We start from the raw sequence: 12,695 nt of genomic DNA, 5'->3' as shown, positions 1-12,695 counted from the left end.
ATCACCGCCCTTGCTTTCAACAAAGCTCTCTTGCTACAAAGGTACAGTTCAAAAAAGCCTTGGAAGCCCCAAAAAGGGGAATACATTTGGTGTGGTGAAATACAGGCTCAGAATACTTCTGATTTTTGCCCCTTTTCTATCACACATTTCTGAACTTGTTACTGAAGTGTGCCATCCCGACAGGCTCCAGGTAAAGAAATGCAGATCTTAGGTGGCATGTGATTTTTATGCAGACTTATCTAAAGCTGAGAGTCAGATGAAATTCCTAGAAGAGGGTATTTAGGAAAAACCTCTCCTTGGTTACACTTGATGTCTCTGACCCTGATAAAGTACCTCCAAGGAGACGTCTACAAAACCCAAACACACAATCATCTCCCGAGAAACAGTCTCAACCTATCTGTGAATCTGGGCTGGATAAGACGCTGCAGAAGATAAATGTGCAGCTCCCAAATGACGCCGGTATTCAGCGTGGGGACAGCCAGGGACCCCATTGACAGCCTGCTGGCTGGTAACTCCTAGACCAAGAGAGGGAAGGAAGAGGAGCTTCTCAGACAGGCTGTTTGGGCAGTGATTCTCTTGGTGACAGAACCTGTCCCAGGTCATTCCTGTGCTGCTGAAATGTCACCTTGCCCTGGTGAACTCTGCTGTTGTCTTCAAGCAATTCCATGACACACCCAGCTGTTGTGTAACTGCAATGAAATGTAACTAAAAATAGCTCCTTCTCCTTGCAGGAAAACACCTGGCTGTGTTGCGCCATGGCTGAGACAGTGCCAGCCACTAGCACCCCGCCAACAGCCAGGTCCCTTCCAGAGGTGAAGAGTGCGCCAAGGGCTCCCTCCTCCGAGCTGATGTAGGCATGGAGAAAAAGTCTCTCTCTCCTCCTCTGTGCTCCCGCCCCAGGCCCGGCCCTGCCTCTGTTCAGTTCTTGTTCAGCTCCATGACCAGACAGCGTGATCTCCCTCAGAGCCATGCCAGGGTGTACTGGTGTTGTGCCCTGAAGAAAAGGGGGAAGGGAAGCAGGGATCAACGCCCTCACCCACCTGCCCATTTCTCCTGCATTTCTCCTCCTTTGCAGCAGGAGCTGGGCTCAGCACCAGGTGTTCAGCGGGGTGCAAATTAGTGTTATCCATCCTTCAGTGACTAGGCATAATTAAAATGCCAACAGTGCTTGGCTGGACAGGTTTACTTTGCCCTGGCTCTGCTGCCATCCCCACATCCAAGCACAACACTGTGCCCCCCATGCAAACAGGGACTAGTTTTCTTCTCCCACTGTTCAGCTTTTTTTGTACACCAGATATTTGGGGTTTGTTCCCCACTCATGATAACACTTGGCTCACTTTAGTTATGGGATGTTGGGTTAAGACCAGAGCACTCATGAGCACTGGGGTCAGTCCCCTGGTCTTTACAGATTTCCCACCGGGCTGCTTGCGGACTTGGATCCAGATAGAGTACCTGAAACAATTATCAGCCCACAGAAATCTTGCACAACTCCTCAGGCTGTCACTGGGCTCAGGCTGAGCCACTTTTCCCCTTCTCTAGGTGGACTCCTTTAACTTCTGGTCAGAAATTTCTTCACAGGTGCCTGTCCCTGCTGCACCCATTGCTCACAGAAGAGACCTCATGCATTTCCATTGTCAACCATCTGTAGAACTGAGAAAGACATGAAATCCTTCTTTTCCCTTTCCCCTCAGCATATCCAGATGATGCTCAGAAATCATAGCATTAGCAAGGCAAAAAGCAGCACGCAGGTGTGGGAGAAGAAGTGTGACAAAGGAGAGCAGCTAGGCATAGCTGGACCGGCTCCAGCCTGCAGGGCCAACACCAGAGAGCCTTTGGGCTAAGTGCTGTCCTGAAGAGGTTAGGGACTTCAAGCAAAATTGCCAGTCTCTTGATGTGCCTTGGCTTTCTATGGCTATTGTTGATTGACAATTGCACGCCATAGAGAACAAGGTCCAGCCCAGAAGGAACGAAGGACTTGCACATGGCTGGATCTGCTGCTTCAGGAGCAAAGATTCCTCTTGCCTCACCCTGGAGGGTTATGGGGCAATGGGGTCTCTGCTAGGCCCACTAAGGTAGCTGGTGACCAAGGGACAGTTGAGTACAATGCCATTTTGAGCAGAGCATGAGTCTCACCCTGCTGCAAGCCCATGTCAGCAAATGTCCTGTTCCCTGCCAGCTTCTGGAGAGGAGCAGCATCTGGGCTCTGGGTGAGGGAAGAGGGTCAAAGCTCTCCTGGGACTCCATTTCCCTTCCGTGCCTCTCTGTGGCTCCAGCAGGACCAGTTGCCCTAGCTCCCAGTGATACAGTAAGAAAGAGGCCCATGTTCCCACGCCCTAGGACTTCAGCCAAGCAGCCCTTCTTGCTCAGGGAAAAGTGGGCGTGGTCCTTACAGAGAAGGCAGCACAGTCCCAGCTGTGGGGGGGCAATGAGATTCCCTGGCTGCAGTGGGACAAGGCATCCTAGCCCCCTGACACTACACCGTGCAGTGACAGACTCACTAAGCCCCCAAGCTTCTGAGCAGCCCCTGCTGCTTCAAGCCTGATGTGCATCCCAGCACGCTGCCTATGTGCCACAGGGCTAGTTCCCACACAGTGATCTCTGTGAGCCATTTCCAGAGGAGCCCTAATCCAACAGGCATGGAGAAGAGGTGAAAGCACAGCAGAGAAGTGATGGGTGAGTGACAGCTGACCAGCACAGGGAGCGATAACACCTAAGGGAACAGAAAAGTGGCACAGAGGAAAGAAGATGAGTATGGGGAGAAGTGATGGGTATGGGGAAGAGGTGATGGGTATGGGGGAGAGGTGATGGGTACAGGGGATTGGTCACCCTTGATTCTGTTTGAACCCCTATCCCAAGGGGAAAGTCAGTAGAAAAAGCAGCAGCAAACCTTGGGAGAGCAAGACCAACAGATCTAACACCTCCGATGTGGCTACCAAGGCAGGGACATGCAAGGGGCTTCCCTTGGGGCCACACAGTCCTTTCCCTCACCCTCCCCACCACGGGCCATCCATCCAGGCCTCCACAGCTCCCCAGCCTCCAGGCAAGGTGGCTTGGCTGTTCAAAGACATCCTCAGTCCAGGTTATTTTGTGGGGAGTTGGGCTGGCAAGGTGGAGTAGAGCAGGGGACAGGCCATGCAGTCCTGAATGCCAGGCTTTGGGCATCCTTAATGCCATTTGTTTTGTTTTGTTTTTTTTTGGGGGGGGGGGGGCAGGGGAGGGACTGTGGTAGGAAGGGCTCAGCTCAGCAGTTTGTCTCTGATGCCGGGCCTCTGGTGCACCAGCTGCTGAGCTGCCCAGCCTTGGATGCTGGCGTGTCTCTGCAGCGCTTGGCAGCCTCCTCGGGGAGTGGAGCCGTGACCAGCAGAGGGCCTGGCACTGCCGCACCAGAGCACGGTTTTTATTCTGTCCAGAGCTTTCTGGAGAGCCCAGAGCAGCGGTTGGAGCTGGACAGACAGGCTGCTCCTCCGGACGGCTCACTTGCTCCCTACAGCCCCGGGGTCCCTGAGCTTGGGGCTGCTCTGTGTTCTAGGACACGCATTCTCCAGAGAGTGAGAACGGGACCATGCCTTTGCCATGGTCACTTGTTCTCCTGCTGCTGGTGCTGCCGGCTCTGGGGGCTGTGGCAGTGCCAGGCAAAGCTGGGCAGCCTGAGGAAGGCAGCACCCCTCATGTCCAGGGCGCAGATGGAGGAAGGACTCTGCCGACGATTGCCCAGGACAGAACAGAGGTCCGTCTGACAAAAGAAAGGCTGCGCCGAGGGACAGAGAAGGATTCCAGGTCAGTTCAGCAGTATGTGCCGGGGGTACAGGTGGAGTTCCCGCGGCTTGTCAACCCCGCCAGCCTCCACCCAACCAAGACCCTGGTGCCATCCAGCACAGACCCATCTGAGCAGCAAGGAGGGGTCCCCACAGATGGAGAAGGAGCACAGCCCCGAGCCAACCTCACCACAGTGTCTGACAAGCGGATGCAAATCCAAAACCCCTTGTACCCAGTGACAGAGAACTCCTACAGTGCCTATGCTGTGATGTTCCTGTCCCTCATTGTCTTTGCGGTGGGCATCATTGGAAACCTGTCTGTCATGTGCATCGTGTGGCACAATTACTACATGAAGAGTGCCTGGAACTCCATCCTGGCCAGCTTAGCTTTCTGGGACTTCCTCATCCTCTTCTTCTGCCTGCCTGTGGTCATCTTCAATGAGATCACCAAGAAGAGACTGCTGGGGGATGTGTCCTGTCGTATTGTGCCCTTCATGGAGGTAAGGGGCTGCACAGGGCTCTGGAGTGCTCAGAGATTTGAGTCCTCTCTGCTTTTGGGGCTGTTAATGCTGTCAGGGCCTGGCACAAAGGCTGTGTACCCTGGAGGCCCTGTCATGGGGTACTGCAAGGAGCTCAGCCATGTTCCCAGTACTAAAATCTCCAACTGCCTGGCCCCAGGAAAAATGCGATAACTATTTACCTGGGAGAATACAGCAGCCATGGGCCCTTCCTCAGGGTCTGCAACCAACGCAATGGGTCCTGGGGCTGAAAAGAGCCTGTGAAACCCTCCCTTGTCCAGCCAGCATGGGGCCATCTGTCCATGGGGTCCGTCTATCCATCTGTCCCTATCCCAAACTGACACCTGTCTCCACCCTGCAGGCTCAACCCCAGTGGCATGGGGTGCTGGCCCAGAACTGGCTGTGGTGGGCTGGTGAAAACAGGCACAAGAACAGGGGGATGCACGTGGACAGGGCAGCTGTGTGGAGCACAGGGTCAGGAGAGCCTGTGGTTAGGTGTTGGAATCCATGCCTGTCCACAAGCCTGTCACAAGCATGATGGGGTGTCCTCCACCCAGGGTGTGTGCCCAGCACCCTAAGAGACGGCTGCAGGGACCATGCTGATGAGGGCAAGCAGAATAAACAAAAGCTCCCCTGATGGCACGTTTTTGCCCAGGTCTGTCTCTTGCACTGAGAAAAAAAAACATTATAGGGCCTTTCCCATTTTGGGGGAAAGTCTGGCATCAGGCTGCTCCCTTCTGTGGCCGTACGTGTCGGACAGATCCAGGCTGGTTGCACGTGTCACCTGGGGCTCCAAAGCATGGTTTACTGAAGAGGGTGGCAGACACAGGGCTGGAAGGAGGCAGCATCAGGTCCCCAGGGCCCCTCTCAGGTTTGGTCAGGCCAGCCTGAGTTTAAAATCCTCCCATCCCACCAGGTGTCTACTCCCATGGTCAGTGCCCTACAATATAACACACAAAAGACAGCCACAAGATGAAGGCCATGGGTCACACTTTAACCCTGATCAGGCTGTGAAGACCCCTGACCCTAAGGGGCAACCTGTCCCTGCTTAGGCTTCCTACAACCACTGACATTCCCAGCTCTCATGGCCAAGGCCCACCTTGTACTGGTGTTAGCATCATGCTGAGCTGGGATCTGGCTTTCTATCATTACCAGACCTGTCTGTGCCCATCATCAGGACTCATGCCTGCAGCTACTCAGAGGAATAGCAGCCTGCCCCAAGTGCTGGAGGGGGACAGAGAATGGACCTTTGGGCTCAGATTGGGAAAGCCTGTTGCCACAGGAACCCAGAAATGCTCCCTAGATGTTGGGGAGACATGTCCCATCACATCCCCTCCTCCAAATTCCCCTTGATGGCCCTAGGAACCTAAAATCCGTGAATTCAGAGTGGGACCTGCAGGGCCCTTTGGGAGCAGGTTCTGGCTGGCTGGATTGCCCTCTATTGCTTCATCCAACAGTGGATGCAGGTTGGGGTGACTCCAGCGCAGGGATTAGGTGTGGTACTGTGTCAGAGAACTTATTCTGGGCATGCTGGGCAGTGTGCACAGCTGCTGCTTGGGCTCTGGCACCAACCCAGGTGAGCAACAAGAGAGCTCTCCACAGAGCTGTTGGGTCCTTGATGCTGGTGGCAAAAAGATACCTGAAATGCCCAGTGCCTGGGGCAGCACGGGCCTAGCAGATATGGGGGAACCCTGCAGAGGAAAGCTATCCCCATGCTGGCAGGGCAGGGGCATAAGCTGCAGTGAGGAGCTGTGCTGGCCTGGCCCCCATAGCTAGGGCTGCAAGGTGAGTGACGCAGCTGTCACCAGTGGTGCAGCTCTGTCCTGCAGCTCTGTCACCCACTGGCACCATGACAGCCTCAGCTCATGGGCATAAGTGCCTTTGTGCTGGATCTGCAAAGGCATAGAGGTCCCTGGGGCTTCTCTCATGGCTTGAGATGTGCATGACCTCAGCAGGAGACCCTGGTGATGCCACTGGGTCCTGCAGGTACAGGCCTGAGCTGGTGGTCCCCACACCCTTTGTAACCTGCTAGACAGAGCCTAAAATCTGCCTTGATCACAGCTACCAGCTGCAAGCTACAGCCCAGCAAGATGAAGTGGCATTTGCTGGTGGAGCCGCGCAGTCCCGGTGTCTCTTAGCAACGTCTTCATTGCTCAGCAAGCAGGAGCTGCTCATTTCTGGAGGTCTCCCACCCCAGCCTGTTCCTAAATGAAATGTTTGTCCTGCCCCTGCCCCACTTCAAGCCTCTCATCTCACAGTCAGGCAGAGGCAAGACTCAGCGAGGGCCAGGAAAGTGGACAGGCACCCAGGATGGCATTTGCCTGAGCAGACGGGATCAATGCCCTGGGTGAGGATAGGAGGGAAAGAGGATGACCCCCAAAGCAAACCCCTTCTTGAGGTGGCTATGCCATGGCCTGTTTCCGAGCCACACATGGGTTCAGTGGCCATGTCCATGCTGAGGTTCCCTGGTGGGGGGGGTGGCAGCTCCATCTGCAGTAATTAAGGAGCACCAGAGTGCCAGCTAAGCCCTGGGACAGCTCTGTCCCTGGAGGAGGCAGGACAGACAACGGGACCTTGGGGCTGCTAGTTGTGCCAGTTGTTGGGGATGATTGGGGAGGCCAGCTAGTGTGAAGCCTGTGCATCTTCACCACCTCACCACCGGCCACAGCCTTTACCATGGAGCTTGGAATCACACCCCAGAGACCCCCACCAGCCAGCCCAGACTTAGAGCAGCACAGCTCAGTGGCATGGAGGCCCTGCAGTCCCCCTTGAGCTGCTTGAGGGATCATGTCTGCAGAGCCCTGCCCTGCTCCTACATCAACCCCCATGATGAAGGATAGATGTGACAGTCCCAGTGAAGCATGTTCCCAGCATATTCCCCAGATGAGGCCATGTCCACTCTGCTGTCCAGTTGCCAATCCAGCCTTGCCCTCCTGCCTCTGCAGGGCTGGCCTGGGCCACAAAGCAAGGTGAGAAAGCAGTTGCAAAGTTTCTCTGCTCATCTGTCTGTCTCCCAGCACCCAGGGACCTCTCAGCCTGGGTGAGAAAGCATTGCCAGGCCAGCGCTAAATCCCCACCAAAGTACCAGCCAAGAGGTAAATCAGACTGCAGCGTAGTAGTTAATGTCCAGTAGTAGCTAATGATGTTGAGTACAGGGTGATGCTGCTAAGTGTAACTGGACTGTGATGCTGGGCACCAGGCACCGTGATCTGCAATGCGACTTACAAAGATGCCAGCCCAGGATCACTGAAGAAGGTTCATTGGGGGTGCCAGACCTGTTTCTTTCAAAACCCATTGGTGGCCTACAACATGGGCATCATGTGGTGCCCTGGAAGGTTTTCTGAGAACTGGGAATGTTCCTTGGCATAGGGTGAGGTTGTGTGGCTTTGTGAGATCAAGAACAGCCATTGGGGTGGGAGGCGAGGCACTCCTGTGCACCACTGTGTGACCCTGCCATATCCCAGTCTGAGGGCTGTGAGACTTGGCTCAGAGAAATGATGCAGCTCAGAAGCTTGGACTATTAATGCTGATTTTGATCCTCGATGTCTTGCCAGCCTTCCCAGAGCCATAGCGATTCCTCAACCTCCTTTGGCCTCTTCCCTTTGGCAAACAGGGATGTTTTTCCTGCCATTCTCAATGCAGCGGAAATTGCCCAGAGCTGATTTGTGACAATGGCAGCTTCAACTTGTTTGGCCTGTCTGGGAAGCAGACAGCAGCTCTGCAGAGCAGGGCAGAGAGGAGCTACCTGGGGTCAATGGGGGCCCTGGGAAGGCATTGGTGGGGGTGATGGGTCCCTGTTTTTCCTCTCCCAGAGCCATGCAGGGTAGAGAAAGAGCCTGAGGGAAAATCCTGTCATTCCCATCCTGGCTGGACAGGTGGACATCCAGTAAGGCCTCTCCCTTCCATAGAAAAGGAAGCTGGGCAGGGATGAATTGGTCAAGGGACATGTTTATCCACTGCCTTTTTAGGAGCCACAGGAAAATGGCTGCAACCTGGGATGACTTCTATAAAGTTTTGGAGGAGGTGTCTTGGGTTGTACTCTTGGGTACCCAGCAGTTGCCACCAGTCTAGTAAAGCCGAGCCCATCTCAGTGTCCCAGCAGTGAGGTGAACCTGTTTTCCCTCCTCCCTTGCTAGGTGTCATCACTGGGGGTCACCACATTCAGCCTCTGTGCGCTGGGCATCGACAGGTTCCACGCAGCCACAAGCCCCCAGGCCAGTGCCCGGCCCATCGAGCAGTGCCATTCCATCATTGCCAAGCTGGCTGTCATTTGGGTGGGCTCCATGACACTGTCAGTGCCAGAGATCCTGCTGTGGCAGCTGGCACAGGACACATCGCCTGTGTCTGGCATGGTGACAGAGTATTGCACCATGAAGCCTTCATCCCACCTGCCTGAGTCCGTCTACTCCCTGGTGCTCACCTACCAAAACGCCCGGATGTGGTGGTACTTCGGCTGCTACTTCTGCTTGCCCATCCTCTTCACTGTCAGCTGCCAGCTGGTGACCCGGAGGATCAGCGGCACCGAGAAGAAGACTGAGTGCCGGGGGGCCAAACACAGCCAGTGCGAGAGTCACTTGAACTGCACCATCATTGGGTTGACCATCATCTATGGTCTCTGCACCACTCCTGAGAATGTCTGCAACATCGTGGTGGCCTACATGTCCCCTGACATGTCCAGGCAGACCTTGGACCTGCTCAGTCTCATCAACCAGTTCTTCCTGTTCTTCAAGTGCTCTGTGACACCCGTCCTGCTCCTGTGCCTCTGCAGACCCCTGGGTCAGGCTTTCATGGACTGCTGCTGCTGCTGCTGTGAGGGATGCAGCCCTGACACCACCTCCAGCGAGGGTAGTGCTGACAGCAAGCTCAAAACAGAGATGTCCTCCTCCATCTTCTTTGACAAGCCCCGGGAGTCCCCCCCACCACTCCTGGCCCTTGGCACGCCTTGCTAAGTGCTGACAGGGAGCCGTAGAGATCGTTTTACCACCTTCTCCCAAGATCAAACATTTTGCCGTTAGTGCCTGTGTCTGGACGTGGAGCATGCAGAAGAGACAGCTCAGGGGCTGCGCCACAGGCTTCAAACCCCACAGCGGGCAAGGGGTTTCCAGTCCACGTGGCTACATAGGCGGCCTTCTTGCCTCTGCCAAAAGGCCACCAAGGACACCAGCATCCTCTTGTCCAGGCTCCCTGGTCTGGCTCAGAGAGGTTGTTGCCCTGGGAACAGAGATGTGCCGGAAAGGTCCCATCTGACAGCAAGGAGGGTTTCCATGGTGACTTGCAGAGGACATATAGAAACTATAACTTGCCCTCCTCCTGTTCCGTCCCCTCCTGCCAGCCCCCTCCACAGTAGAAGAAGGCCCCAGTGACTGTGTCCCATCAGATCCAAGCAGTGCCCTGTAAGAGCTCAATAAATCGGTAACCTAGAGCACATCACGCATGCTGCAATCCAGCATTGCAGACCAAAGCCCTTGGGGGACAGGGCCAGCGGTTTGGGTTTGGATGTGACCACACTGCTCCCCTAAGATGGGGGGGGCTCTGGGCTGGGCATGAGCAGGCAGGGTGGAGTCACCCCGAGCCCAGCAAGGGGCCAGTGCAAGGGGTTGGTGAGGCCCATGCAGTGCTGGGCAGGAAAGCAGCCGTGCTGGGCTCAGGGCAGTACCTGATGGAAACGGGGAAAGGTCCCCAGCAGCTCTGCTCTCCTCCCTCTGGGTCGCTTCTGCACGTGCTGGTGCCAGACCAGCTCCTGGTGCAGTGCCCTCCGAAGCGCCAGGCTCAGGGCTATTCGTAGGGCTCAGTCTGGCCCCGGCAAAGCTCAGCGCTGGGCTGAGGTACCCTGCGGCCTGCAAGGCACCCTGCTCATCTGCAGCAAGGTGCAAGCCCTGGCTCTCTTGCCCAGAGCCTCAATGCAGCTCCGGCGCTGCACAGCGCCTTGGGGCAGTGCCAAGCAGGGAGCTGTGCGGGACTGCCAGCCCCCGGGACCGCAGCTCCGTTTGGGGCAGCCAAGCGGTTCTTATCCAGGCAGGCCTGAGCAGGGTTCCTGGCCTTTTCCACCTTACCCATCAAGGGTAAAAAACAGTCCTGAGATGACGCTTGCAGGGTATCGGGGTTTCTCAGCACCACATCCACCCCCTTGCCCATGACTTTTGCACCCGTGAGGGCTTTCAGGAGCATTTCAGGCCGCCAGAGCAGGTCGGGGGTGGCCGAGGGCAGGCTGGGCGCAGAGCGGCCGTGCGGCTGGCCGTGCCTGGGCCTCCCTCCACGCACTTGGGCCTCCCAGCCCCGTTCAACGGAGCTTGTTAAAGCTCCTTGTTCTCTCCCTTTGGCGTCCACCCCCAGGCCCGCGAAATGCCAGGGAAAGGGAGATGGTTGCTAAGGGAGCTGAATGCGAGGGGCTCACTGAGGGCTTTGTACAGGCAACGACACCCACCGGGCTTTGCTTTCTCAGCCCAGTTGCCAGGGAAACAAAAGCCCCAGTTTTCTTCGGAGAACACAAGACCAGATTTTTTTTTTTCCCTTCCTCCCCCACCAGCCCCAGGGGAGTCCCTGGCCCGCACCCTCCCCCTGAGCTGCTGGGGCCGCGATTCTCGCAGCTCTGAGGATGGGGGAGGCAGGGAGAAGAGGAGTTTCCATGCCCGGGTGCAGGGATGGATGAAAGAGGTCCAGAGCCCACACTGACCACCGGAGTTCTCCCTTCCGCATCGCTGTCGAGATCCAGCAGGCAAGGCGAGAGCTGGGTTCCTGGCAGGAGGAAAGGGTGCCCGGGGCGGTGAGCCCCCCCCCCCCCGCACGCAGGCCTGGGCGGTGGGAGGAAGGGAGAAGTGGCTGCTTTCATGTGGTTCGCTCTGTGCCGGTTTGTCCTGAGCCCGGACCAAGGGCGAACAATGCTGGGCTTGTTGCTCCAGCCCTGCTCGGCTGGATGCGCAGGGGGAGGAGGAAGAGCTGGGGAGAAAAGCCGGGGCTGGGGGCAGGGAAGCTGTGGGCAGTACCAGCAAGGGCTGCGGGCAATGCACGCTGCATCAACCGCAGGAACACGGCCCCCAAGGCAAGCAGAGCCCCTCGGGGCCCACAGGGGTGAAGCTGGACCCAAGCCCTGGTCCCAGAGCACTGGGTTCCCATCTGCGTGAGTGCCAGCTGGGGTAGGACGTGCCAACAGTCCTCCCTGGGCAGCATCACCCAGGGTCTCTTCAGCACCCTTGAAGAAACTTCCATGGGTGCAGGAGAGCCAGCAGCATAAGGGTAGTGCAGGGAACAGGGATGCAATGGCAAGCTGCTTGGAGGGCAGCTCCCTTGACATGCATCAGGGTGCTGCCAGGCACTGGGAGCTCAGGTACCCAGGCAGGGTGCTACCAAGCACAAACCGCAACTCCAGGTGTTCAGTGCAAGTGAGATAGCCGGGGCAGCCCCCAGAAACAGATGGCACAGAGGTGCCCCCCACCGACGGCCACTGCCCAGAGCAAGTGGCTGGTGCGGTCAAGGGGGCAGAGAGCCTTGAAGCAGCCTCGTAACCCTGGCTCCAACCTCGGCATCGAAGTGCTGCACCCTGGAACCATCTCAGGATACAGCGTGTGGTGGGAGAGGAACATCCGGCTGCTGGGACAACTGTGACTGGAGATCTCCAAGCCAGTCTTCATATTCAGGCCAAGAACATAAGGCATCTGGAGCCATCAGACTTGGCTCCACCATCTCTTTGGTGAGCATGGTCATGCAGGCATCCAGACCTGCCAAATCTTGCAGCGTGAGCACTGGTGTTTCCCAGACTCAGCATTAACACTGAGGGGGACTGGCAAAGCCTGTGCCTTGCGCTCCAGGGTATGCACATGGCCCCATAGAGGGGGGATGGATGGAGAAGGGACAGCAAGAAAGCAACATGACTGCAACCACACCCACCAACGCAAAATTGTTAATTTATTATTATTAGGAGGCAAAAAAAATTGTACAGTTACAAGAATCATTTCCCAACAGAGGTCAAATCTGAGCCAAAATTTCTCTTAAAAAAAAAAGGAAAAAAAAAAGAGGGGAGATGACAACACTTTACAGTTCATTAAATTAAAAAAAAAAGGAGAAAGAAAAAGGAAACCTCTCTTTGTGCAATTCTGCAAAAATGAGAACAGAAGAGAACACCACAGCCTTGCCGCCCCCAGGAGCCAGTCCGCACAAGGGAAGAGGGCTCCGAGAGGGACCATGCAGCCTCCCGTGCTGGCTGCAAGCTGCCTCTCAGCAAAATACAGACAGGGAGGGAATGCAACAGCCTCCGGGTTACCTCCATCCTCTCCCTCCAGCCCTGAGCTGGAGAGAGGCAGGTGCCCCTCTGCTGTGCCACAGCTGTGACCCCACTTAAGCACCCTCACCTCTTGGCATCAGTGTGTCTTCCCCCACCCCCCACCCCACCAAAAGGCCCAGCTGTGTGTCCCCCCCCACCCCCAAA

At 56.2% G+C, this 12,695-nt stretch overlaps 1 protein-coding gene across 1 annotated transcript; it reads left to right on the top strand.

Moving 5' to 3' along the window:
• Nucleotides 1-3,562: 3,562 nt before the first annotated feature.
• GPR37L1 (G protein-coupled receptor 37 like 1) lies at nt 3,563-9,431 on the top strand. Its single transcript, XM_026063789.1, has 2 exons — nt 3,563-4,255; nt 8,410-9,431. Exons 1-2 carry the CDS (start codon nt 3,563-3,565, stop codon nt 9,220-9,222), a joined length of 1,506 nt encoding a protein of 501 aa, XP_025919574.1. The 3' UTR covers nt 9,223-9,431.
• The last annotated feature ends 3,264 nt before the right edge of the window (nt 9,432-12,695 follow it).

Source organism: Apteryx rowi, unplaced genomic scaffold, assembly GCF_003343035.1.
Source record: "Apteryx rowi isolate R43461 unplaced genomic scaffold, aptRow1 scaffold_200, whole genome shotgun sequence".
NCBI lineage: Eukaryota > Metazoa > Chordata > Aves > Apterygiformes > Apterygidae > Apteryx > Apteryx rowi.
This window is presented reverse-complemented; position numbering and strand designations above follow the sequence as displayed.

What these genes read in the sequence shown, in the direction of transcription:
- GPR37L1 (XM_026063789.1), top strand. Translation starts at nt 3,563, where the DNA reads ATGCCTTTGCCATGGTCACTTGTTCTCCTGCTGCTGGTGCTGCCGGCT. An exon ending in GTATTGTGCCCTTCATGGAG is followed by an intron (nt 4,256 to 8,409) that starts GTAAGGGGCTGC and finishes CTCCCTTGCTAG; the next exon opens with GTGTCATCACTGGGGGTCAC.